General features: G+C 49.9%; 1 protein-coding gene across 1 annotated transcript in view; it reads right to left on the bottom strand.

The window, feature by feature from the left end:
* Positions 1–470: 470 nt before the first annotated feature.
* Positions 471–25,160, bottom strand: part of RGS6 (regulator of G protein signaling 6) — a 620,766-nt gene continuing 596,076 nt past the window's right edge. The window contains 5 exon segments of the mRNA XM_073011133.1: positions 471–968; positions 970–1,095; positions 1,225–1,393; positions 10,390–10,456; positions 24,134–24,187. Of these exon segments, the coding sequence (XP_072867234.1) occupies positions 785–968; positions 970–1,095; positions 1,225–1,393; positions 10,390–10,456; positions 24,134–24,187 (600 nt within the window). The 3' untranslated portion in view covers positions 471–784.

Raw genomic sequence — 25,160 nt, 5'->3', positions numbered from 1 at the left:
AGCTCTGTCTGTGGGCTCATGGGTGTCACAATAACAATGACAATGATGATAGTATTAGCTACCGTTTGCTAAGCACCTACTACGTATCAGGCACCTGACTCGGTGCTTTACATACATTACCTCACAGCCAGGTTGGCAAACAGTCATTTTTGACACACACACAGAGGGAATACAGGTGGATCTTTTGCAGATTTTTGCACTTCCCCTAGGCGACTGGTTTAGAGGGGCGCTTTGGCTGGGCCTTCAGATAAAGACTGGGAGGAGAACCCTGTGGCCTGGCCTGGTCCCTTCGCAGCATACTCTGCTCCAGCTTCACACACACAGGAGACCTGACCCAGCAAGCGCCTTACCATGCCTGTCAGGATGCTACCACGTGGGGGCTGCCAGCCCTGCAGTCCAGCCACCTCTTGGGCTGGGGACCCTCCCAGCTCCCACCTGGGGCTGCCAGAGGGGAGAAGCCCAATGGCCCCTGAGTTCATGGCCATGTTTTATTTTGAGTAAAACATGAGGGAATAAATCAAGGAGCAAGGGGGCAAACCAGAATAAATTATGAAATAATTTTCTAAAAGATGGTCAGCAGAATTCCCGCAGCTGTGAAACAAGCTCTGTCATCTTCACCAGTGCTTCCGCGAACGCTGGACCCTTGAGACATGTGATGGGACCTGAGGGCAGCCACCAGGCTGGCGGGGACCTCTCCGAACGCTGATCTCAAAGAGGGTGGAAAGAACTTGAGGTGGGGCAATCCATGAGGTTGCTTTCTTGCCGAAGACGTGATTTGGACATTTTACGTGAAAGCGGTGCCTGGTGCTGGCGGTGACACCCGGGTGGCCACAGAGACGTGAGGGATGACAGGCGGCGTTGGGGATGTAGTGGCTGTAACTATGGGAGGTGCCAGGGAGGTGATGAAAATACTGGATGTGCTCTTGGTCCACTCATTCCTCTTGAATTTGCCAGAAGGTGTGACCCCACAGATAGCAGGGGAGTGAGGATAATAATAGAATCTCAAGTGGTAGTCGTGACAGGAACCCCACGACGTGTTCTCCCCTGAATGAGCTGGGATCAGGGCCTCTTAGCGAGTGGAGTGTTGGAATACAACTGTACAAAGAAGAGAGGGCTGTAAACAGGAGCCTCCGCTGGGCCCAGCCCAGGCTCTGTGGATTCTTTCTTTCTGGTCTCCCCGTTCACCCACCGAGTCTCCCCACCATCGCCCTTCATTGCCCTCACTCTTTCTCCTTCACAGTGACCAAGTCTCCCCGTAAGGAAACTCTGTCTGCGGATGTGGAGCGCCGCCGCCTGCCTGTGGGGTCCGCGGGCCCGGGCCCTGGACCTGCGGTGGGAACGGTCAGGAGGACTGCATCAGGCCCGTGAGGCGCTTGCCCGCCAGCGACTTTCCCTGCAGAGAGACAGCGACAGAGAGGCACGCACAGGCGCGCGCGCACACACACACACAGGGACAGAGACAGAGAGCCAGACAGGTGAATTAATTGTTGCATGAGCCATGGAGGCCAAACGACCAACCAACCCGACTGACCACCTTGATATTTGATCTCTAGGTATATGGGAGCCTTAACTTGGGACAGCTGGAGAAACCAGGGCTCCAGGGAAGGTTCAGGGAGTCCTGGAGGGTCCCCTTATGAGGGTGTGTTGCTGGGACTCTTTTTGGGGTGTGGGAATTTTACTTACCAAACACCAGGTATTTAAACCTTCAGGTAGAGCAATTTTTAATGCTGGTGGGCTGCCCTGAAATTGATTTTGTTCACGTGGGGGAGGAAAAGGTGGACTGGGGCATACTGAGGTTAGGGACAGGGGCTTGATTCAAATAGAGGGTGGCTAAGGATCTGGCTGATTAGAAGCTAATGAATTAACTAGTCTTAAGAAGGCACAGTCCTGTTTGGAGTGCAGGGTAGACACAAAGACCTTGAGTCCTCTTGATGACCAGTTCTGGGACTGTGAAAGTAGGGGGCATTTGCTGGGGCTCAGAGCCACTGTAGGTCCCAGGGCAGTGCACTCCTGCTGCCTCCTATGTTCTTGGCTTCCCGTCTGTGGCACCTAGAGGCAGAGTTTGATGACCCCATACCAGGAAAGCCTACAAGCCCTCCAACTATATCCATGTGGCAGTTCTTCTTAAAAACTAAAATAATGAACTGGATCATGAGGCCTGGTGCATCAGCCATAGAGGTGCCAGGAGAGTCCCATTGTCCATGTGCCCTGAGAGGTGGTGGAGAAGCCCCTGATCTAGGAGGGGAGTTGTGACTGGGCACCAGGAGGAGGGTGAGGGGGATGAGTGAGGGTCCGTCGCTTTGCTTATTGCCCTTACATAGTGTGTGCCCGTTCTCCAGCTCATCCTCTTTAGAAATCCATGTCATTGCACAGGGTTTTAGAGGAGAGTGTGGCTGGACCTAGGCAGATTGATCACTGTGTCTGGGAAAGCACTCCAAACCCATCCTATTATTGACAGCGGGTCAGCGACACCACTGCCATCTGTGAAGGGCAGCACGTGAGAGCTCGTCAGCATGGGCTGCAGTATTTGGCTGTGAGATTGCAGGGGCCAGCGATTCCTCATGTTCATTTCCAAGTGGGGTGTGAGGGCTCATCTTGTTCACTGGGCTTGGCTGCGTATAAGCTAGATGTAATTAAAAAAATTGATCAGGTTTGTGAGGCCTGGTGGGGTCCTCAATAAACCTGCTGATTGATGAATTGATGGATAACGGGTTTATCTAATAAACGAACAACACGGGCTGTGGATTTGCTGGATACAGGACAATGTGGCATCTGGCTTAGATCTCCATGAAGGGGCATGGCCAGCCTGACTTTGAGAATTCTGGTGCTCTAGACGGGAGTTTCTCCAGAAATGAAATTGCCCTCAGGAGCTGTCAGAAAGTCTGCCTTTCCCTACCTCTCCTTGACCTTTTTTCTCCCCATTTCTTTCACTCCCCATTTTCACTAGTGAGACAAAACTTTTCATTTTTTTCTCCCCATCTTAAAACACACACACACACACACACACACACACGTCTACAAAAATTTTCCCATCAGCAACCTTATCTGAATCTTCAAATACACTCAACTTAGCCTGCAGCAGGATACATTTATACTCGGCTAAGGAGTTTTTAATCAGATTTTGTAAAAATCCGAGCGCATTATGGTGTCAGACTTTGAAAAATCACTAAGACAGAATGGCTACTCCTTTGTCTAGACCAGGTTAGGTATAGCAATAGCTCTTAGAAGGCAGAGGGTGACCGTCAAGGGCTGCCCCAGCCCCGGGTTCTGTGGCACACACCCAGCTGTGACTCTCGAGTGCCCTTTCTTACATAGAGTATGAGGCATTTGTCACTTGGGAGTGTGTCTTCCCAGTGCAGGCCTGAAGGCAGGAAGCATGAGGGTGTGGGGCATCCTCTCTGGGGAAACACGGGGCTGCTGAGTCTAGGGGACTCCTTGTGTGAGCTCTTACAAACCTCCCCTACCCCCTGTTACCCAGGTCCATCCCTACCCCATGAAAGGCACAAAGGAAGTTTGTTTTCCTCTTAGGTGCCACTTATTGCTGTGATAACCACCATACACTAATATCGGCTCCTCCTCCTCCTCCTATCCCTCCTCCACCAGGGCCACAAATCACACATTGTGTACCCAAATATATATGTTCTGAGTTTGCTATCCACAGTATTGGGGGCTCTCATTTAGCTGGTGAATGGGGGAAAAAAATCACTCAAGCTTCTGAATAAGAGTCTGTTGCCAATGTGTACGTTCAAAGCCCAGAGACAAAGGAGGTGAGGTTTACCAGTTGCCCAAACCCACACTGCAGCTTCATTCTTATTAGCAAGGTTATTTTGGCTGGAGAGGGGACTGTGGGTTGAGGGAGGTTGGAGATTCTATTTCTGGAGGATTATGTGTCTATTTGTTTTAGGTGAATTTGGCCCTGAGGCTTCCTCACCCTCAACCCTTCCCCGTTCTACAGAATGGGCTGGGCTGGGCTGGGCTTGAAGGCGCTAATTAATCTTTTCCTGCCTAAATCCTGGAGCGCAGCCTCACAGCTCTGACTCCAAGGACCTGTGGCCAGTCTGTCACTGCCCGCTCCTTCGCTTCCCCCAACTGCTTTTATTTCCCAGGATTTCAGGGTAGGATGGTGCAGCTGACCAGCTTAGGGGCCACCCTTGGGATTGTTCCCAACCTCTCAGCAACCTAGGCAGTGCTGCTTGGCATTTTTGTCTCCCTCTCCCCACTCCTGCTTTCGCGCATTTACCAAATGCCAGCTCTGCTGCTAAAGATGGAGGTCATGAGGGTTCAGGTCTGCTGGAGAAGCAGCTCAGCCCAGCTGCAATCTACCCGCTGCCCAGCGCCCTCCCAGGTGAGTGAGGGCAGGCTCAGGCTGGAAGGCGGTTAATCATGCAGGATGCAGGCATGGCTAGATGCCTGGCCCGGGGCTTTGGGGAAGAAATACTGCAATCACACTTGCTCTGCAGCTGCTTCCCTTCTGAAGAGCTGAGGCTCCTGTAGTTTTCAGTGATCAAAGTGAAATCTGATAGCAGAGGCTACCTGTGTTCAGAGATGAGCTGCCCCAAAGTGCATGCCCCTCTAGGCTTGCAGGACACTCCTGAGGAGCCCGCTCTGCCCAGAGAGAGGGGAGCTCCTGCCTGTGCCCTCCAGGGCACTACGCCCCTCTCTTGACGCTCATCCCTGCCTCCAGTTTGGATGATCCTGAAGGAACCACTTCGGAAGGGGAATGGTAATTCTGCCTGCCCGTGTCTGGCATTTGCATAGTTACAGAGGAAGCAGTTTTTTTTCAGGGTGTGAATGTGTAATGTTCCTCAGTGCTGGTCAGTTGGGAATGGATCATGGTGCCAGGAAACTGCAGCCAGCTCAGCCCGAGGCCTTGGCGTAGCTGAGCGAAGCAGCTGAGGATGGTTGAAAATGCTATTAGCAGGCAGCCTTTGTCCAAGTGAAAAAATATACAGTGATTAAGAACTGAGCTGCAGAAGGTACATTCCAGAGACATCAAAGCTTTGCATACCGACAAAGTGCTTTTCACCTTTGAGACATTTGGCAAAGTGTAATCCAATAGATTTTGGGATCCTTCAATTTCATGGACCATGGGCTCAGTGCTGGGTTCACTAACACCCACGCATTCAATTCCCACCCTCCACTCTGATTAATCATTTCAGCTCTGTGGCCATCCTGATGGCTAGGAGCCTGGAAGAAGGTGGTCATGAAATCCTTTGTTTCTGAAAGGAAACACACAAAAGGAATGGCCGCCTTTTGTGCAGTGAGAAAAATCAACATGCTGCTTGACATGCTGTGGCTCTGTGCATTGCACTTCCACATATTAATCAACAAAGCATGCACTATCTGGGTTACCAAGAGCTTTTGCCACTTACTTACCTGGGAGACTGATGCTAAACTCTTTCTTTGGCTGGGAGGAGGGCTGTGGCTCAGAGAGTAGCCCTGGGGGTCAGATTGGAGCATACTGGGGGACAGCAGAGCCAAGCACTAGTGGCTCAGGGAGGACCTTTTTCAATGCTAAGAGAGTAAAGACATCTGAGCTTCTGATGAGATTTTTTTGCTCATCTGCTCAGATGAACTAAGACCAAAGTTACAGATCTCAAGTCTGCCAAATCAAAATCCAGGCTATTATGGGAGAAAGAAATCAACCACAGTTGCCTGTGGGGGAGAAGGATGAAATTGATTGGAAAGGGACATGCAGGAGCCTTCTAGGGTGAGGGGGTATGCGTTACACGGGTGCATACACTTGTCAAATTCATTGAGCCATATACTTCAGATCTGTTCATTTTACCATATATAATTATATCTCAAAAGAAAAAAAATTAGGAAAAAAAAAGTCCCAGCTATGATGTCTACTCCTTACTCTTCTTCAGTTGCTGGGCCCATCCCTGGGTTTGGAGAAATTCAATGCTTCCCCTCTCCAGTATGGGAGGAACCTGGATTCCTCTGTTAGGGGAATTCGAACTTCCAACAGAACTAAAGTGGAGCACTATTTCTAGCCTCCATTGATGCAAACGGATCCCTTTGGTGTGACATACAGGCATTTTTCATCCCTGCTCATGAAAAATGGTGTTTTGTTGAATACAGCTCACCAAGCAACCTTAGCAGGCAAGAAGTGGAGGCCCCAGGGATGAGTCATGCTCTCAAGGAGCCTGAAGGTCACCTTTGAATAGACGGTGCTCAAGTTCATAAAGGATGTATATGTGTGGAATTAGAGGCCTGGGGTGGGGTTGGGGGAGACTTGCTGAGGACAAGGGTCAGGAACCCAAGAGACAGGTGGAAAGGTAAGGGATCCTGGCTTGGGTTCAGCAGGATGGGAGAAACCAAAGGCCTGCCTGACTTCATCGGGTGACTCCTGGAAGGTTGTTGCCCTGGTGCTCCTTCTCCACTGAGCAAAGCAAAAGAAATGATTTTAAAAGGGAATGCAAAGAATTCTGTGGCATCTTCTTCCTCAATGATGTCTAAAACTGGGGAGAGAGAGTGCTGTCTGGGATGTCTGAGAAACGCTTGCAGGGGATGGTGGGAAAATCCACACTTAACACAGAATAACTTCAAAACACTTTTAAAATTCTCTGTTTCTTATCACCCTCTATTCAACTCTGTGGAACAAGGTGGGGCAGATGAAATGGAAAAACCAGGCTATGGAACCCGTTATGGTTCCTCCACAACAGAGGTAGGTCAGAGCAGCATGGGAAGGAAGAGGCCATTCCTCTCTTTCTCACCCTTCTGCAGTGAGGACGGGCAGGAGCCTGTGGCTGACCCATTCCTGGGGTCTGTGTTACTTGTAGGTCCTTGGTAAGCTTCCTGATCTCTCTCAGGGGCTGAAGGGCATTTTATATGGTTTTAAAATATTCTTTTTATTTGACCCTTTTAAAATAGGAAGCTATATCACAAACATAAAACAATACCCCAATTTTTTTAAAAAGTCAAGGGATAGATGAAAAGTGAATTAATCAAAAAAGAGAGGTTCACTGGTTGAAGAATTAATAAATGGTACATTCATGAATACTTAAAACTGAACCTGTTTAAAAAATAAGAAAATTTGATCGAAATAAACATAACGGATTTTTTTCTTGCAACAGCCCCCTATCTTATGTACAGTGGTATAAACACTCAGGCTCTGCCTGGTAAACAGTGGGGATAGGGGATGTACCCAGCAGTCATGTCATCTGAAATAAATTCCCACAGAATGTCACCAGAACGTCACCAGAACCACTAGTAGGCTCAGACACCTTACTCTATCCTGTATTGGTGATATGGTTTGGCTCTGGGTCTGCACCCAAATCTCACCTTGAATTGTAATCCCTATAATCCCCATATGTTAAGGGCAGAAACCGGTGGGAGGTGATTGGATTCTGTGGGTGGTTTTCCCCATGCTGTTCTTGTGATAGGGAGTGAGTTTTCATGAGATCCGATGGTTTTGTAGGTGTTCATACACACTCGCTGTCTCTTGTCTGCTGCCACGTAAGACTTGTCTGCTTCCCTTTCCACCGTGATTGTAAGTTTCCTGAGGCTTCCCCAGCCATGTGGAACTGTGAGTCAATTGAACTTCTTTTCACTAGAAATTACCCAGTCTCAGGTATTTCTTTACAGTAATGTGAAAATAGACTAATATAATTGGCAACTACCAGTGCTTTAGAAAAATTTTAAAGTTTTTGAATTTACAAAAGAAGAGTTGCCAGTTCTCCTATCTGGATTAAATGTAAAAGGACCCACCTGTCCCCTGCTCTCCCATGGGCCTGTCTGATGGAATGGCATGGGTAGCTCATGTACCCTCCCTCCTCAAGTGCCTTGCTCTTCAAATCACCAAGGCCTTGACAGTGGCACGGTGGGAACGGTCCTCCACTAGAAACACAGGTAGCTGTGAGGACAGTTACTAACAGTCACCTGCTGGTGGACCATTGAGCAACTATTGTGTGTCAAGCATGCGAGGCATTTTACAAACACTCGCACGTATGTCCACAACATGCTTGCAAGTTAGGCATTTCAATAAACTCCACTACATGAATGAGGAAACAGACTCAAACAGAGCTTGATTAACTTGCCTGGGAGTGCACGGCTAGTCAGTGGCAAAGCTGAGTTGGTGGGCCTTCATGACCCATGCCCCTCTTACTTTGCATGTGGCTGTCACTCTCAAGGAAGGAGGCAGATGGAAACACTCAGGGATGAAGGAGTCCCCTGTGCCCATCCACACTGGGCAACCTCTCTGGGCAATGCAGGGTGATTTTCTTAATTTTCCTGAGAAAAGAACTTAAGCTCTTGAGCATGCTTGAACCCATCTCAGGCAGGTTCTACCCTGCCAAGGGGCTTCCCCTCATCCCATTTGGGAATCCTGAGAGAAAGGAGGTGCCATCTGCTGGCTGACAAGCCTGGCAAAAGGGGCTTTTGGTTACTGCACTGAGCCAGGGCGCAGGTCACCATGGCTTGGTGCATGTAGATTTCAGGCGGTGGCTGCTGGACAGGCCAGGTGAAGCCACCATTCTGTGTGTGGTCCTGTGTTACTGATGCTGATGCCTCTAGGAACACACATGGCAAATGCCCCAGGGAGGACAGAAGCAGGTGTGATGTTTCCCTTTCTAAGGTGGGACAGGCAGGGTGGCCTTACTCTAATGAGAACCAACCCCACTTTAAATCATTCTAGGCCATTCTAATTCGGGGTGCCCAGCCAGGTGGGGGAAGCCCTCCCTGCTGGTGGTCCTGGCACCTCTGACCCTGGCCCCACCATGCTCATCACTTACTTCTGCCTGTCAGTTTTGCTGAGTGATGGGGGACCTTTCTCCATGGTCCCCCAGCTGTGCAGGGACAAATCCGGAGCTGGGCAGTGATGGTGGGAGAGACATGGACTCAGCAGCTGAGCCCTACATGAGTGGCAGAATGCCAGGCCCGGACTCCCCGGTCTTGTGTCCAAGTTGTGCGTTTCCATTTTTCCTGCTCGTCTGCATCCCTGTGTGATGGAAATGCCCCCTTTTCATACTAGCTCTCTCTTCTCTCCCTCCTCTCCCTCCTCTCATCTGACTGAGCAACCTGCTGCTCTTTCTACTCTCAGCTTGCAGGAAATTCTTGGTGGCTTCAGGAGTGGAATGAGGGGGCCATTCTGCCTATAAGGCCTCTCAGTGGCATGCCTTCCTGTGACCCACTTAATGCCCGCCTGTTCTTTTTCTCCTCCTCCTTCCCAAATGGACTCTGGCATCTAAGCTCTGCTTCACTCCAAATTAGGCAAAGACCAAAAGGCTCTAGGAAACAGGGACATGGCTGTGTTGCTATTGGCAACAAGTTGATGCTACTTTTTTCCAACTAGGAAATTCAAATAACTCTTGACTATGACTGTGGGAGACAGTGAAGCTGGAGCTTAGTTACTTGATAGTGTGGACGAAGCGGCAAGAGAAAGTTATTTGCTTGGCAGTATGTGATTCTCCTGAGGATCTATGAGGACTCTGACTCTATCTTCCTAAGGACACTTATCATCTCTTGCAAATGTGTTCACCCAAAACATGTACTTGTGTTGGGGTCCTTGGTTTAGCCAGCTGAAAAGGCAGAGCCTAGAATTGCTGACCTCTTATCCCCCCACAAAAGCAAAACACTTCGTCGAATGTCCATGTCCATTTGGATGCATGTGCAAAGAGGGCCGACTCATTTCTATTTCTTCTCCACTATCAGGAATGCAATTCAGCAGGCACTTATCAGACATGCATTCCTAACCCGAAAAAGTACAGCAGGGAACAGACTCAGCAGCGTTTCCAGGAGATACCTGGACAGAAACTTAGGTCATTGGAATTCTTAGCTACAGAGAACCTTATTTCCCCACAGGCTCTTTTCATGTGTTGCTGAGATGCTTTTGGTCCCCATGGGACAGGGGGTGGGCGGTTTCCCAGCTTTCTTCTCCCCTGATGGTGTAGTGTGTAGAAATGTGAGATTGCTATATTTCCTGCAGGCTTTGACCCCGGGCCCATAGAGGAAGAGTTATGGAAGCTTTCACCAGGAAATGAAACCTAAGGAAGCTGCTATTTGATTTAGAAGCATCTTCAAAGGTAGTGGGTATTCCCTGTTCTGCTAGGGAATGGGACCAGGAGAAGAGAGTTACTGGGTCAATACCTAAGGATGTTATCTGCACATGGCCTCTGGGACAGGGGACTCATCTCATCATCATTTCTGGACCCCTCAGCTCCTTGTTTCTTAGGAGAGAAAAACTATGGGTACAAAAAATGGGCAGAAAAAACAGACACACCAAGAAATGGGTGCTGCCAACTGTCCCTGGAACCGGGGCATGAGAACAGGAGTGGCGGGCAGAGACGAAGTCATGGACAAACAGATCATCTCTTTTGGATTTTGGACCACCTTCTGTGCAGAAGGATCCCACAGGTTAGAGAGCGTGCGAACGCCGGGATCACTCACCCACTGCTGGAAGGAAGCCACCTCGGGGGTGAAATGCAGCGGCCATTCTGACTCTGCGCCAGCAGCACTAGGCAATTGTGTTTTTAGGAAGGGAAGTGAAGAATAACTTATCCAGCTGAAACTGTGAAGACCTGTGGCTTTAGAGGAGCCCCTGCCCAGACACACACACAGCTGCAGAGGGCATGCAATCCATGCGGCAGACACACTTGCAGGTTTGCAGCTTATGGTTATATGCATACCATACACTGAACACGGAGGCGAACATCAGGCAGGCAGCACATGCACCTGTGTCTACACCTGTGCACATGTGCATACACCTGTGCATGCGTTCATGTGCATGTTTAGACCACAGGCACTTACAGAGCATCTCATGCAAGGTGCATAGGCAATCGCTTGTTTGGCTGTGGAGTTTTATATCAGCTCCTAAGATGCCACTCTGACAAATACTGCAAACTTAAAGCATTCACCTTAAAATACATGTATAAAAACGGAGTTCTCCCCCATGAAAAAACCATTTATTGACCTCAGTGGAAATAACTTCTCCACTTCTGTTTCTGTTGGTACTATAGGCAGTAGGAGTGCCCACCCCAGGGGTCCGGTTTATCAAGGAATTTCAAAGCATCCCCTGCCACGTGCTTCTGACTCCTCCACTACCTAGCTTTGGAATAAGTGATTAAAAATAGAAACCTCTGTTTCTCAGGCTGACAGAGCAACTGGACTTGTTGAGGTTGCATTGCTCAGGGTGGCTCCAGGCAAGCAGACAGCTGAGAGGTGAGTGTTTCTGTCACGTGGAGGGCTCCATTTGGAGGAGTGGATTCCATCTTCTTATCATGGGTAGACCCATTCCTCATCGGTGTCTGGTAGTGGGAGGCATCTTTGGGTCCTGCACCTCAGTAGGGGGCCAAATGCCAGACCCCCACAACACGTGCACCATTTGCCTAGTGGCCCTCCCCACTTCCCAGCACCTCACAAGCCCCCCAGCTCCCACAGCTTCCGGGGAAGTGCTTAGGGGCCCCAGGAAACCAACCACAGAACAGAAGCTGGCCTTCTGGGCACCACAGTCCCTTCATTTCCAGGAAATTGCAGAAAAACTAACTCTCTGAGTTGACTTTAAAAATAAGCCAACAATAATAGCTGCCATTTATTGAGTAGTTACCATGAGCTGATCTCTGTAATAAATGCACTTTGTACAGACTGTCATATAGGAGATACCCATGTACCCACCCTCAACCACAAAACACATATAATGATGTCTATCTTGCAGAATATTGTTGGAAATTAAATAATAGGTGCAGAACTAAATATGAGCTGCAAATAATATCATAATGATGAAACTAATTCTAAGAACTATACCTGTTAAGCACACGCCCTGCACACAGTGTGCTAAGGACGTTATGCATTTTACTCTTAATTATTTACTCTTATCTCCGTTTTATGGATGAGGAAACTGAGGCTTAGAGAAGCTGTGCAGTTCAAACAGCTAAGTGATGGAGCTGAAGTAGAACCAAAGTCCACCCCAGGCAAAGCCAGCATGACACAGTACAACACTGTGAGTGTGAGCTCCTAATAAATGGCAGCTCTTGCTATCACATCCTCACTGAACGCCAACATCTACCCTGTGCAGTGGGCTTTGTTGTACCCATCGGACACGCAAGTGACTTGCGTCGTATAATGTCGTATAATGTATAATGACAGGGTCGTATAAAGTCAGGTGGAGAAAAAGGGATTCAGCTGGAGTTGCCTGTCTTGAACTTAGCTTGCTTCTCTGCATTTTGGTGGGTACTAAAGGGACATTGTTCTCAAGGGGTCACACAAGCAGGTCACCTTCAGTAGTGGATGGGAATGCAGTTGGGGGAAATGCCCCTGCCAGGTTTTTGACATGTAACTTCAGGTGGCTGATGCTGCTCAGTCACAGTCCAGCTCCTTGCTCTTTTGAGACACAGGTAGTGAGGTAACTGGCTACCTGCAGGGTAAAAGGCAGTCTGGCTGGTGCGGGCCTGTCAGCCACGAGCAGCCAATCGGGGGCCTCTCAGAAACACAGTCCTGCTGGAGCAAGATGCACTTCACTGTGCGGTCATCTGTGCAGTCCCCAGGGAATATAGAAATGAGGGGAACCTGGATGAACCTGCTGAAGGGTGGGTCACGGGGCTCACACACACAACCCACACTCCTTGATGGTCCTTCTCATGAAGTCCTACAGCTCTGATAACTATTCAAGAAAGCTACAAGCTGGGCACGGTGGCTCACACCTGTAACTCCACACTTTGGAATGCTGAGGTGGGCAGATCACTTGAGGCCAGGAGTTCGAGACTAGCCTGGCCAACATGGTGAAACTCCGTCTCTACTAAGAGTACAAAAATTAGCTGAATGTGATGGTGCAGGCCTGTAATTCCAGCTACTCAGGAAGCTGAGGCAGGAGAATCGCTTAAACCTGGGAGGTGGAGGTTGCAGTGAGCTGAGATCGTGCCACTGCACTCAGCCTGGGCAACAAAGTGAGGCTCTGTCTCAAAAACAAACAAACAAACAAACAAAGAAAACCCCACCAAAAACCAAACCAAATCAAAACAACAACAACAAAAAGAAAGCAAGCAAGCCATGATTAAAGGCTAGCCAAGAATGAGATGTGAAGCTGAATCATTACCAAGGAAACCTCCATCAGGTGTAAGATCACCGGATCGTCATGACTCACAAAGGCTAGTGATTGTCTCCGTTAATTATTTAGCATTATGGATGCCTCAGAACCTTCCAGTATTAACCAGGACAGAGCATGTATCAGAATTCCCCCACTACTTTTGCTACAGATTACAAGGTTGGGTTGAGTGTTGTCTTGGATGCTCCATCTCCATTTCCCAGTGTAATGTGCTATGATGTTAAGGCCAGGCTTTCGGTCCTTGCTTGACAGTCTGCCTTTTCCTATTAGGCATGGGGCTCAAATGCACTTGGTGCTTGGTGCAAACGAAAAAGGCCAGGGGCATGGTGTGGAATGGTTCTCCAGCCCTGTCACTAAGTACAGGTCTGCTCTGCCTCCCTGCCCTCCTTCTCCCCCACCTCTTATACCCAGGCACCAACTGCGCCTGATAGAGTTTTAATGGAGTATCTGAGAGAACATAGTAGCAATCAACCCTGACTGGGCTTTCTTTAGCTGTAAAAAGTGTCTTATTAAAACTTTGCTGACTTTACCAGGATCGCCATGTTTAATGAGAGGCCTCAAAGAATTTGAAAGCAAAAGATGAACAGAGGAAAAAAGTCACAAGCTGTAATCACCATAATTACACAATCCCACGATGAGTTGAAAGCAGCCCTGGTGAAGCCCAAGAGAGGAGGGAGAGTCCTTGGCAATTGGGGTGGTTCTTAGGACAGCTGGAAAGAATGTGACATGGGAACCCTTCCCTTTCCCTGAGCTAGGCTGAGGACAAGTCCCCTCGGCAGCGCCCCAGAGGAGGGAAGCCCGGGTGGGGGCGCAGTTTCTCCTCAGTCTGAGACCTCTGGGGGTATGCCCTGCTCTTGGCCAGGCTGAGGTGATGGTTTGTTTGTTTGTTTGTTTTGCAGGGGGGATGGAGTTTTGCTCTGTCGCCCAGGCTGGAGTGAGGTGGTGCAAGCTTGACTTACTGCAACCTCCACCTCCCTGGTTCTAGTGATTCTCCTGCCTCAGCCTCCTGAGTAGCTGGGATTACAGGTATGCACCACCATACCCGGCTCGTTTTTGTATTTTTAGTAGAGACGGGGTTTCACCATGCTGGCCACGCTGGTCTTGAACTCCTGACCTCAGGTGATCTGCCTGTCTCAGCCTCCCAAAGTGCTGGGATTACAGATGTGAGCCACCATGCCCGGCCGGCTGAGGTGTTTTTGATGTCAGCTCATTTTCCTGGAATCTGGAACTGGCATTGGGTAAAAGGCAAGTGACTTTATGATCCTTTTTGCTTTCAACACAACACCCTTTCCGGATGGGAACTATGACAGGACGAGCTTTCTTCAACCTCAGGCCAGGACGTCCCACGCACATGGCCACACTGGCTGTGCTGGGGCTCACTGCACGATGGTTGCCAGTGCCCTGTGCCAGCGAGTGCCTATGTCCTCCACTTGCTGACCTCCTTTCAGACATTCGGGGGAGAGAGCCCTGTTGCCCAGAGCCCAGCTGCTGTGGCAGCAAATGACAAAAAAAAAAAAAAAAAAAAAAAAAAAAAGGCAAGGATGACATGTGAAGGGCAGTAATTCACCTTCCTGTCAGTTTCTCTTGCTTTGAGTGTGTCATCCTGTGGCTTTTTCTCCCTCAAGGTGGAATCTAGTCTGAGTCTTTTGGATCCCTCTCCCCGATCTCAGCAAACTCCCTCCCTATAATTCATTCTCCTTTTCCACGACTTATTTATAAACCACAGAATGAAATGCAGTCAGATCCATTTAACAAGTATTTGGGGTAGCATAGAATTCTGGTTGCAAAAGATCATGGGATCCGGTGTAGAAACCTACTCTGCACTGTCCTTGGCCATTTAGCTTCTAAACGCCTAGGCAGGGAGCTCGTTGCCCTTGGAGGGGACATAGTCTATTGTTGGAATATTTTGTTATTGTTAGAATGTTTTTAATATCTTCTTTCTATCTTCTAGCTGTTTGTTCTAGCCTTGCTCTCTGGAACAATCCAGAAGTGTCCACTCTTGAAGACAAATGCAAAGAGAGCTCAGGTGGCCGTCAAGTGTGCTGGAAGGCTAGACATTTTTACTCCAGCCTCTTCCGACATGGCTTCCAGGGTCACCTTCTCTTTCTAGGTTCTTCTCTGTGAATTGTCTCTAGATGTTAAAGTTGCAGATAATGTGGGGGCTTAGAACCAAGACTTCATATTGCTTAGAGCAACAAAAAGCAATGGAACACTTTTCCTTTCTCTGACCATCCCACTTTTGTTACAGAGCCTAAAGCTGCCATTGGAAAGCAGCTGCCTTCTGCGCTTGCTTACACGAGGCTTGGAGTCAATTACAACCCAAAAACTTTTTTTTTTTTTCCCACTTGATTTTTAGGAAAGGTTACAAATGCCATCCTGTAGTTGGGAAACCGAATTTTAAAAAAACAACACACAAATATGATCTGGTAAAATGCTATCTGTTTTTGACCCATCATCCTGCAGGAAATGCTTTCCAAATATAATTCCGTTATCTACCAGATGAGCCACACTTTGCAGGTCTGGATCTTTGAATGTGGTTGGAATGTTTGTCTCTTCATCCAAGTCATCAAAAAGGATATTGGATGGGCCATGGCTGAACCCTTGTGGCCCCCTCAGAGACTGCCTTTCCAGAGGACGTAGATGGATTAATACACCCTCTCACCTGCCATGAAGGTGCTGAATATACTCACTTCACCTACATAGGGGCAAACAGGGAAGTAGAGGTGAGCAGGGGGAGGGAGGAAGGAATGGACTTTGCTTTCAACCTTATTGTGCTGCTAACAGGCCACATATGAGTATTTTCTGGAGCGGGGAATGTATTTTTTAAGGTTACCCTTCTACGGTAAGCCAGACTGCCATGGGTTGGGGGGGTGTGGAGAGAATCTGCCAAATATTACACCAATGAAGCCCATTCCCATTTGTGGCCATGGTGCTGTTGCTCAGGCTGAGAGGATGTGGCCATGATTACAGGGCATGGAAGAACCGCTGCCCTGTGGGCCCTGCCACGGCCGGGATGGCTCCATGATTCCAACCCCGTCTCACCTTCCCACGCATTGGGAAGCCACTAAGCAAACACCCAAGGGTCTTTCTCTTATCCACCTTTGAGCAAACATGACAAAACTAAACGTCCCACTGCTCTCAGTCCTTCTAAGCACCCCTCCCCGCCTGCTACAGTGTCCCATTTAGCCACACTGCGGGAAGACATTTTGTTTTTTTTTTTTTTTTTTTTTTTTGAGACAGAGTCTCGCTCTGTTGCCCAGGCTGGAGTGCAGTGGCGCGATCTCGGCTCACTGCAAGCTCTGCCTCTGGGGTTCACACCAATCTCCTGCCATAGCCTCCTGAGTAGCTGGGACTACAGGTGCCTGCCACCACGCCAGGTTAATTTTTCATACTTTTAGTAGAGACGGGGTGTCACTGTATTAGCCAGGATGGTCTTGATCTCCTGACCTCGTGATCTGCCCGCCTCAGCCTCCCAAAGTGCTGGGATTACAGGCGTGAGCCCCCGCACCTGGCCGGGAGGGCAACATCTTACAGGTTATTCCTACCTATGGACAGGAATCCTGGCCTCCTTCCAAAATGCTACGCTTTCCTAATAACTCAAACCAGGAACACTCATTCACTATTTTATAAAGGTGAAGCATCCCCAGTTGCTTCCACCAGGAGCTCGTTTTGGGGGAACTTCCATGGTGGCGGGTTGTGGGGGGTTCTTACTTCTTAGCCTGTGAGGTTCTCAGATTTGAAGCTCTCTGACTTCTCTTTGAACTTTCCAGTCTGGACCACAGGCAGAGTTGGGTCTCCTCTCCTTGACCTTGACATTGGCAGTGCTGTCCCCTTGTCAGACACCTGCCATTGGATGCTCTCTCTCTGGGCCCTTCTGCTGCAGTGCCGCTGCTCCCTGGACAGGACTGAGGCAGACTCTGTCCTAGGCAGAGGCGGGCGTCCTGTCTTCTGAGTGGTCGGCCTTCCCGCTGTTTATCCTGTGGGGGGCCCTGCACTCCACTCTCTGCCTTCTCACCAGGCAGGTGGGGGCCCACACAGTTCCCATGTGGCTGCGCGAGGATGGCACTGGGGTCTGACTGCACAAGTGACAAGCAGCATGCCAAAACCCCACAACCCCATCAGCCGCTCGTAAAGCGAGAACGCCTTTCCTGAGAGGGGGTGGGAGGAAGGCACCGCCATGGAGAACGCCTGCAGGTCACCTCCCAAAATAGATCCCTGCGTGGCATCCACACACTTTGCCCCCAGCCTGCCTTGCTAGAGACTGGCAGGGTACGCGATTTGGATCTGAATCAGTGGCTGTAAACACACAGCTGTGGCTTTCTGCCTCAGAGGATTTGATTTTCACTTGACTGCTTGGCACATTGGGGTCTGGGGAAGGCAGGAGAGGGCCTGGGCGGGGGGTGAGGGCAGGCCGGCCAGGGAAAGCCAGAAGCAGCTGCCCCCACCGGGCCCTGATTGCCCCACATGTCCATAAGGTGAGTCACCAGTGGGGTTTTTCTCCACGCGGGCACTCCGTGGGGAGGGCATTTTGGCTGCTTTTGGCGGACAGGTTGGACCATCAGCCAGAAGAGCTGGGGGTTCCTCCTTCCAAGGGAAATGTCGGGGTCTAGGGCCCAGGGTCTCAAAACTGACAACCAACTTGTGGCCCTTTTTGATAAAAGTCTCAAGACTCCTCCCTGTCAACCCCATGAGGAGCCACTTTGTCACTGTGTCTTCTCTGCACCCACCAGCCATGCTGAGCCTGTTGTTTTACATTTTACAGTTTATAAAAAATAGACTTTTATATTTTCATTTTCCAGCTACAAAACTATAACAGTAAATATGCTTTTCCTAATTTCACACAGAGCCAAGATAAAAAGCGAAGCATAGAGGAGTTGTAACCTGGTCTTAACCACAGACTTCACCACTGATTGTAAACAGGATAACACTGTCTCTCATACTCTTATTTCCCATCTCTAAAAGAGGACAGTGACAAGCTGGCCCGGGGTTCCCTAGGGAACCAGAAAGCCTGGTAGCAGGTGAGCAGCAGAGTGTGCTGAGATTCCCAAGTGCTCACATTTCATCCCTTTCTATACCCATAGGGCCCCTGAGACCCCACAGTGCATGCAGTGATGTGGCAACACCGACCCTGGTGTCCACCTTTCTGTCCAGCTGACCCCACCTGACACACACACAGCTGGGCATCCAGACCAGAAGGGCGGGGACTGCAGAACTAGCAAGCCTGAAGGGTGTAGGGCACTCACCCTGTTCTCTGTGAGTCCTCCCTGACCCTCCAGCAACTCACCATGGATGAGTGAACCCTGAATAACTGAGCAGGGCCTATGGTGTAGGTGTGGGGAGCTCAGGGCACTCAATTCTCCTGCCAGTGCATGTCCAGGCTTTGTAAATATACCCAACTCAACTCTATCCAGTTTATTTCCCAGCCTCACAGGCTGGCAGGCACTTCTGAATCAGGTAACTAACTGGGCAGGAAGGCAGCTCCTCTCCCATTCTAAGGAATGAGTCACATAACTCAGAAATCTCAGGACAGAGGGAAGCACAGACCTGCAGAACACCCCTAGCTGGAAGACACCACCGAGATGACCTAGTCCAGGTCACTTCAGAGGAGAAAATCAGGGCTCAGAGAGGGCTAGTGATTTGCTTGAGATCACATAGCTAGCAAGCTGAGGCTGGAAGCAGGAGCCAGTCTGCAGGGGGGCTGCTGAGGTGTCTCAGAGTCCCAGGACATGCACTTGCTGCTCGACAGAGGCAGGTTTCCGTGCTTTCCTTCCCAAACACTTCGATGGAAGTCTCCCTCCAGCTCCAGCCGGGGCCAGGGTTTCACTGCAGCTGGATCTCAGCGCTCTGAGATGGGAGAGGCTGGCACTAACGTTTGTGACCCAGTGGTCCCAAAGGAGTCCAAGGACTGTTTGCAATAAAAACTAACCCTTTGGAAAGATTTTTAGCCAACTGGCCTTTGCCAGAGGCATGGAAAGATTTCAACTGAGGTCAAAGCCCTCTGGGGACTCTGCTGAGTCTAGGTATTTGGGAACTCATTCCACCAGGGTGCAAGGCTGTTCCCCATGAAACCTGGAGGAGGAGGGGAAAACAGCATCGTCCTCCCGGGGGCAGGAGCTGCTCCTGCTGCTTGGCTGACTGCCCTGGTTGTCTGCCTTCTCCCTCCCCTGCCAAGAGCCTCAGCCCTCCACTTCCGGTCAGCACCTGGGCCTGGAGCTGGGGGTTTCTGTCTACAGAGCTGCCTGGAGGGGGGTGGTTGAGCTGTTGACTTCTTGGCTCTCATTAGCTCTCCTTGGCTTTTGGCAGGGGAAGGAAGAGGGGGAGGGAAGGAGGGGGCGAGGAGGCTGAGTGGCAGCTGGCTCCCAGAGCTTCCCGCTCCCCATCTGACTTGCCTGCTGCATTCCTTGGCAGGCAGGACAGGAAAGCCTGTCGCAGAGATGCCACCCATCACGTGCCAAGCCTTCTGCAGCTTCCGGCCCTTCCTGCTGCAATTCCAAGGAGCACCTTGGCAAAGCTAAACTTCGATGCTCTCTTAGGAGGTGGATGAACGCCTGGTCCTCCTCTCCCCTCTCCTCCGTAGCCTCCAGTGCTTGCTCTGGCACCAGCAACTCCATTTTCTATCTTTGGAGCCCAAGGCTGGAGCTGATGAAGCTCTTAAGAGGGCAGGTGAGGTTTCAACTGAGTGCCCAAAGGTACCCAGGGCGGCCAACACCAGCCTCACTTGGGGTTGCCATTTTCTCCTAACTTCAGTGCTATCACCCTCTGTGGCTTTTTCTGTGGAACTAGACATGAGGAGCAAAAGACTTTCTCCAGCTTCTCCTCTCCAGGTTGGAGTTCTCACCAGATGGCTTCAGCCAGTATCTCAAAAAAGGAGCTGCTCCTGTGGCTTAGCTGAGTGCCCCATTTCCTCTCTCCCCCTCTCCCTCCCATGCGTGCTCCTGGTCCTCTGTGTCAGAGCCAGGCCCTCTGTGGTGAGGCCCCCACCCCACTGTGGTAGACTCTGTGGAAGCTGAAGGAACAAGCACACTTAAGAGAGAGCAGGGGGCCGGGCGTGGTGGTTCATGCCTGTAATCCCAGCACTTTGGGAGGCCGAGGCAGGTGGATCACTTGAGGTCAGGAGTTTGAGACCAGCCTGACCAATATGGTGAAATCCCATCTCTACTAAAAGTACAAAAATTAGCTGGGCGTGGTGGCGCGTGCCTGTAATCCCAGCTACTCAGGAGGCCGAGGCAGGAGAATTGCTTTAACCCAGGAGGTGGAGGTTGCAGTGAGCCAACATTGCGCCACTGCACTCCAACCTGGGAGAGTGAGACTCTGTCTCAAGAAGCAGTGGGAGGGTGAACGTTTTAGCTCTGGCCACCTTCATGCTCCCATTGTCCTCTGTCAACTGCAAAACCAGGAAGACAGCAGAGAGTGGCAGGCTGGTCATCACCAAGCAACAGGAAAGAGCCTTCAGTGAGAGAAGGCACCTCCTCTCCTTGGTCAGTAACGACTGAGACTTCCCATCAAAGAATCTGAAGAAGAGCTGGAAGGTGAAGCAAAGGCAACCCACAGTGACTAGCCAGAGTTCTCCTACTGTGGTTTTCATATGTGACAGCCACTGTGAAAGGAAGCTTCCCTGTGAGCAGGATTAGGCAGATACAGGCTCCAAATCACATGACCTGAGGCCATGTATGGGGTGCCTTGGAGAAGCTGCTATGTGTTATAGCTCTTTCTGAAACTGAGGCTCCTTGGACAAGGGCGGTCATGTACAGTGGTGTGGGTTATTCACTGCACAAGGGCAGGTGAGGATCAACAGGGGCTGAAACCCAGCCTGTGTTTTGCCTGGCCAGCTGGGCATCTGTGGGGCTGGGCCCACCAGAGGGAGTCTTGTTTTCCATTTTGGATGAACGTGCATTGTAGGCTAGTTGCATCCTGCTGTGGACTTTAGTCATGTTTAGTTCAGAACCTGGGCCTACCTTATCAAATAAGCAGGGTTTGTGGTCTCAGTCTGCAAAATGACAGAATGCTTAGTACAGCGGCCCCAGACATTTGCTTTGTATATCCAAGTCCTGAGTGACCTGGAATGAAGCTTGCATTGGAAAGAGAAGCTCACACAGCACTTTCTCTATTGACTGGGGAGTGCCAGGCCCCTTCGGCACCCAGACTAACATGGCCCTAAAAGCTTCCATGAACCATATTAAATGTCTCCTTAGGATCTCATGGAAAAGGGGGCATGTGTGGTCCTAACAGATAATCCCTCTATGTCATGGCATGACATAAGACTTGGAAAGAACAATTTGTTTTTTCCAAGTGCTTCTCTTCTACTAAGAAAAGAAAGGACATTGGCATGTTCTAGGGAGAAATTCTGAAATCAGATTCAGTCTTGACAAGCCTCCAGCTGAATGAGCTATCCAATCACCTGGATCAACTTTTTTTTTTTTTTTTTTTTTTTTTTGCCATCAATTAATCCTAAATGGCAATTGGCCTCATGTCTTTGGTCCTTGGTCCGTGAGCTGCCCCGCTTCACTCCCCGATTTCCATTATTAGCCCCATGACGTGGGTCATGTTCTACACGTCTTTTCCAGCAACACGGGAATGCTATTGAATTAGCCCTCCGTTTAGTTTGATAGTTTGCAGTATACAGCAGATAAAACATTCACGTAGATCTTCTCTTAGAGAAATCAAGTACTTAATGCATATGGTATTCAGAGAATGGCTATCAAATTGCAAGGCATAGTGGTTGGTCAGTTAGTTCTGTTTGATGAGACCACTGGGCTGTTGAGACCAGATTCCTGGGTTCCAGCCTTAAGTAATCTGAGAGCCAACACATGGGTCATATCCCCAAACTTCTATAGCCATGGGCCATATCCCCAAACTTAGCCACATCTTGTGGGGGTATGGTGTCACCCCAAGAACACGAGGAGCATGGATGGATGGCAATACATCTCCACCACTGGAACCCCAAATTCTGAATGCATCACCTATTACAGTCTCTTGTTCATAAAAGAGCGGCAAGGAATTTAGGAACTCAGGTTTTTGTTTTTTTTTTTCCGGTTTGGGCCTTTTATCCATACCCTCAGGAGCTTAGGATACTTTTCTCCTTCAGCTCGCCCTGAAACTCTCTCTGGAAGCTCTCCCATGTGTGCACTTCAGACACTTAGGGGTGTCTTGGTGGTTTCTTGTTCCAAATGCTTTGCTAACAGACCTTGGAGAACCCCCAAGCCAACGCCACTTCTGGGATGAAGGGAGATCAATAAACGCTCCTCACAGAGCTTCGGCGAGACCATTCTTGCCTTTCCTGATACTCACTTCTCTAGAAAAACAGCCTGAAGATGTCTGGACGTTTTGTCCAAGTACCAGGCTTCATCTCTCGCACCCGCGGCCTGCACGGTCACCCTGAAGAGCTTCCGGGGGGCTGTCAAGGCTCTGCTTACAGTTTGTACCTGAGAGCCACAAGCACTCTTGGCTTGTCAGCAAAATCCCTAAACATCCTCTACCCGCATAGTAACCAGGCCTCAAAAGAGACAGAGAGAGATGGGATCCCACTACCTTCTCTCAGGCCATCGTGGAGCGAAGGAAGTCCCAGAGGCCTTGCCTCTGACAGCCCTTGACAGCTTCTTGGTGTGCGGAGCCACATGGCCATGGCAAACCAGCCATGAAGACAGACGAGGCACCCACAGGCCTTGTGTTCTGCACGTTCTGATTTCTCATGAGGAAAGGCCACAGAGAGGGAAGACTGAGGAACGGAAGGGATGAATACCGATGTTTAATTGCCACCTACTAGAGTTATTTGATGTTTACATGTAGCAAATTCAAGATAATGTTTAAATGCACTTAAAATGCATCTAGCTATGACAGGTAAATGACTAGGTTGCTTTCAACCCAGGATCCTTAGACTTTTTCTTGAAAGGATGAAATATGTATACCAGTCACACAGTAGTCAGGTTTTACAAGGATTTTCCTCTTCAACAGAGGTGGAACAAAGGCAAGTCAGTATCAATGGACTGCCACCCTTTGGGAAGGGAATGTGGCCTGTTCCCTGCGTGGGACCCCTGCTCCCTGGTTGCTATCTTGGTTCCCTCTGGTTTGATGTTCATGTTATAGGACGGCCCCACGATTCAGTGGGATTGAGTATTTCTTGTGCCCTGAGCTCGACATTCAAATCTTGGGGCGACCAGCATCGAAAGAGGGTATTGGCCTGTGTTGTTCTACAAACCATGGTCGAGAGCCTCAGCCATGCACCCCAGGGAAGAGCCACGGACTCCCCACTCCTGCCTGTTGCCACGGCTGTCTTTCTGTGCCACTGTGGGGAGCTCTACCACTCTCTAGATGGGGCATACCACGAACCTGTAGGAATCTGAAGCCCATCTTTACCCAGCCTGTCAGAATCAAGGCCTGAGGAGGCCGGTAGGACCTTGCCCCCCTCCCCACCCCCCCAGGGGAGTACCCAGGATGCCGCAGGGATTCAGCTACTTCCCTCCTCTCCCAGTCACACTGTGCACATGAGGCTGATGGGGGCTGGAAGGGATTCATGCAGAGGCAACTAACACACACGCCAGCTAGGCCACATCACCAGGACCCATGCAGCACGGCCGCTTTCTGCACACAGCAAAAGCCACCTACACAGCAACATTAGCTCACAACCTACACCGGCGTGACTGCCAGGGTTCACAGAGGGAAATTTGTTTTTTTTTTTTTTTTTTTTTTTTTGATGAGCTACAGTTCTGAGCCAATTTATTTCACGGTATAGTTCGATGGCTTCTCCCTGGGCTGCTGCAGAAGATGCACAAACCGCACAGCCCTGAGGGCAGCAGAGTCCCTCCTCCTCAAAGCCCTAAACAGAAGATCAAATGCCCAGGCCTGAGGCTGGGCAATCAAGTGTGCACCTTCTGCAGAGGGAGCCGCTTGCTCTTTTTGCATTTTCATCCCTAGAAGAGAAGCTGCAGACACTCGCAAAAGAAAAGAAAAGGGCTGAGTCAAGGGAGAAAGCACTGGACTCCCTCCCACCCCGAAGGAAACAACAACCAAAGGGGGAAAAAAAGAAAGAAAGAAGAAAGAAAAAACCAAAACCAAAATCAAAAGAAAAGTTGAGGGAAGAAAACCGACTGAACTTACCACACTGCGAGTGAACTTTTCTAGGGAAGTTCTACGACCTTGCTCACTTTCTGGCTTTAGGAAAAAAAAAAAAAAAAAAAAAAAAAAAAAAAAGGGAGAAAAATACAGAAAAAAAAAGTCTTCAGCTTACACGTGGTTTCCAAACAGCAGCAGCCGCAGCTAAAGAATAACAAAAACCAAAGCAAAATGGGGTGAAAAATGGGAAAAGAGAAGCAGCCAGAGCTGTTGGAAGAGTCAGTGGGAGAGACAGAAGACAGAAGCCCACGAGAAATGGTGCCACCACCTTGGAGTAGTGAGCAGAGAGGGGGCTTTGCTTCTCCAGGGACCATGAATTGTGCTTGCGGGGCTTGGATCAGAACCATCGCGACTTTGCACAGGACCACAGTCGGTGGGTTTGAGCAGCTTGCTTGCTGCTTTCAACCTGCTGTGCCCACAGGCAGGAGTCCTGGTGGTGGGGGCCCCAAGTCCTGACACAGAACAGACTAGCTCTGAGGGCCAGCGGGGTGTGGGAGGGATGTCAGGAAGTGGCTGCTGGGGAAGCGAAGTCATCTACTCATCCATGAATCTGCCTTAGGACTGTTTTCTCTCTTGAGATTCCCCTGCCCAGAGGCAGCCAGAAAGATTGCTAACTTCAGTGACTTCCTAGTGACCGTCGTTCTGTGTCCTTAGAGCAAGGAGGGTCTACTCATAGCCTTTGCCATGGACAAAGGGTCTTGGGTCTCAGAAGACAATAACATGGGGATTGTTCTGAGAAACAGAAAATGTTTTCTCAGTATCCAAAAGGTGACCTAACACCTGCCAAGATGTACATACAACAGGCTAGAGGAAGCTCAGAAACCATCGTGGGGAACTCTTAGCGGGGGTGCCCAGAACAGGGGTGAGGAGAGGCAAAGCCCTTGAATGTCCTATGTCCTTCCAGGCCTAGCCTCCTTCCACTACAGGAGGAAGAGAGGTATGGGGTGTTCCTGACCTTCCCTTCACCCCACATTTCCTACCTGCAGGGGTTCCGGGAGAGTAGAATGACTGC

The sequence above is a fragment of the Chlorocebus sabaeus genome, chromosome 24 (assembly GCF_047675955.1).
Source record: "Chlorocebus sabaeus isolate Y175 chromosome 24, mChlSab1.0.hap1, whole genome shotgun sequence".
Taxonomy (NCBI): Eukaryota; Metazoa; Chordata; class Mammalia; order Primates; family Cercopithecidae; genus Chlorocebus; species Chlorocebus sabaeus.
The sequence above is the reverse complement of the archived record's forward strand: the minus strand, read 5'-3'. Positions and strand labels throughout refer to the sequence as shown.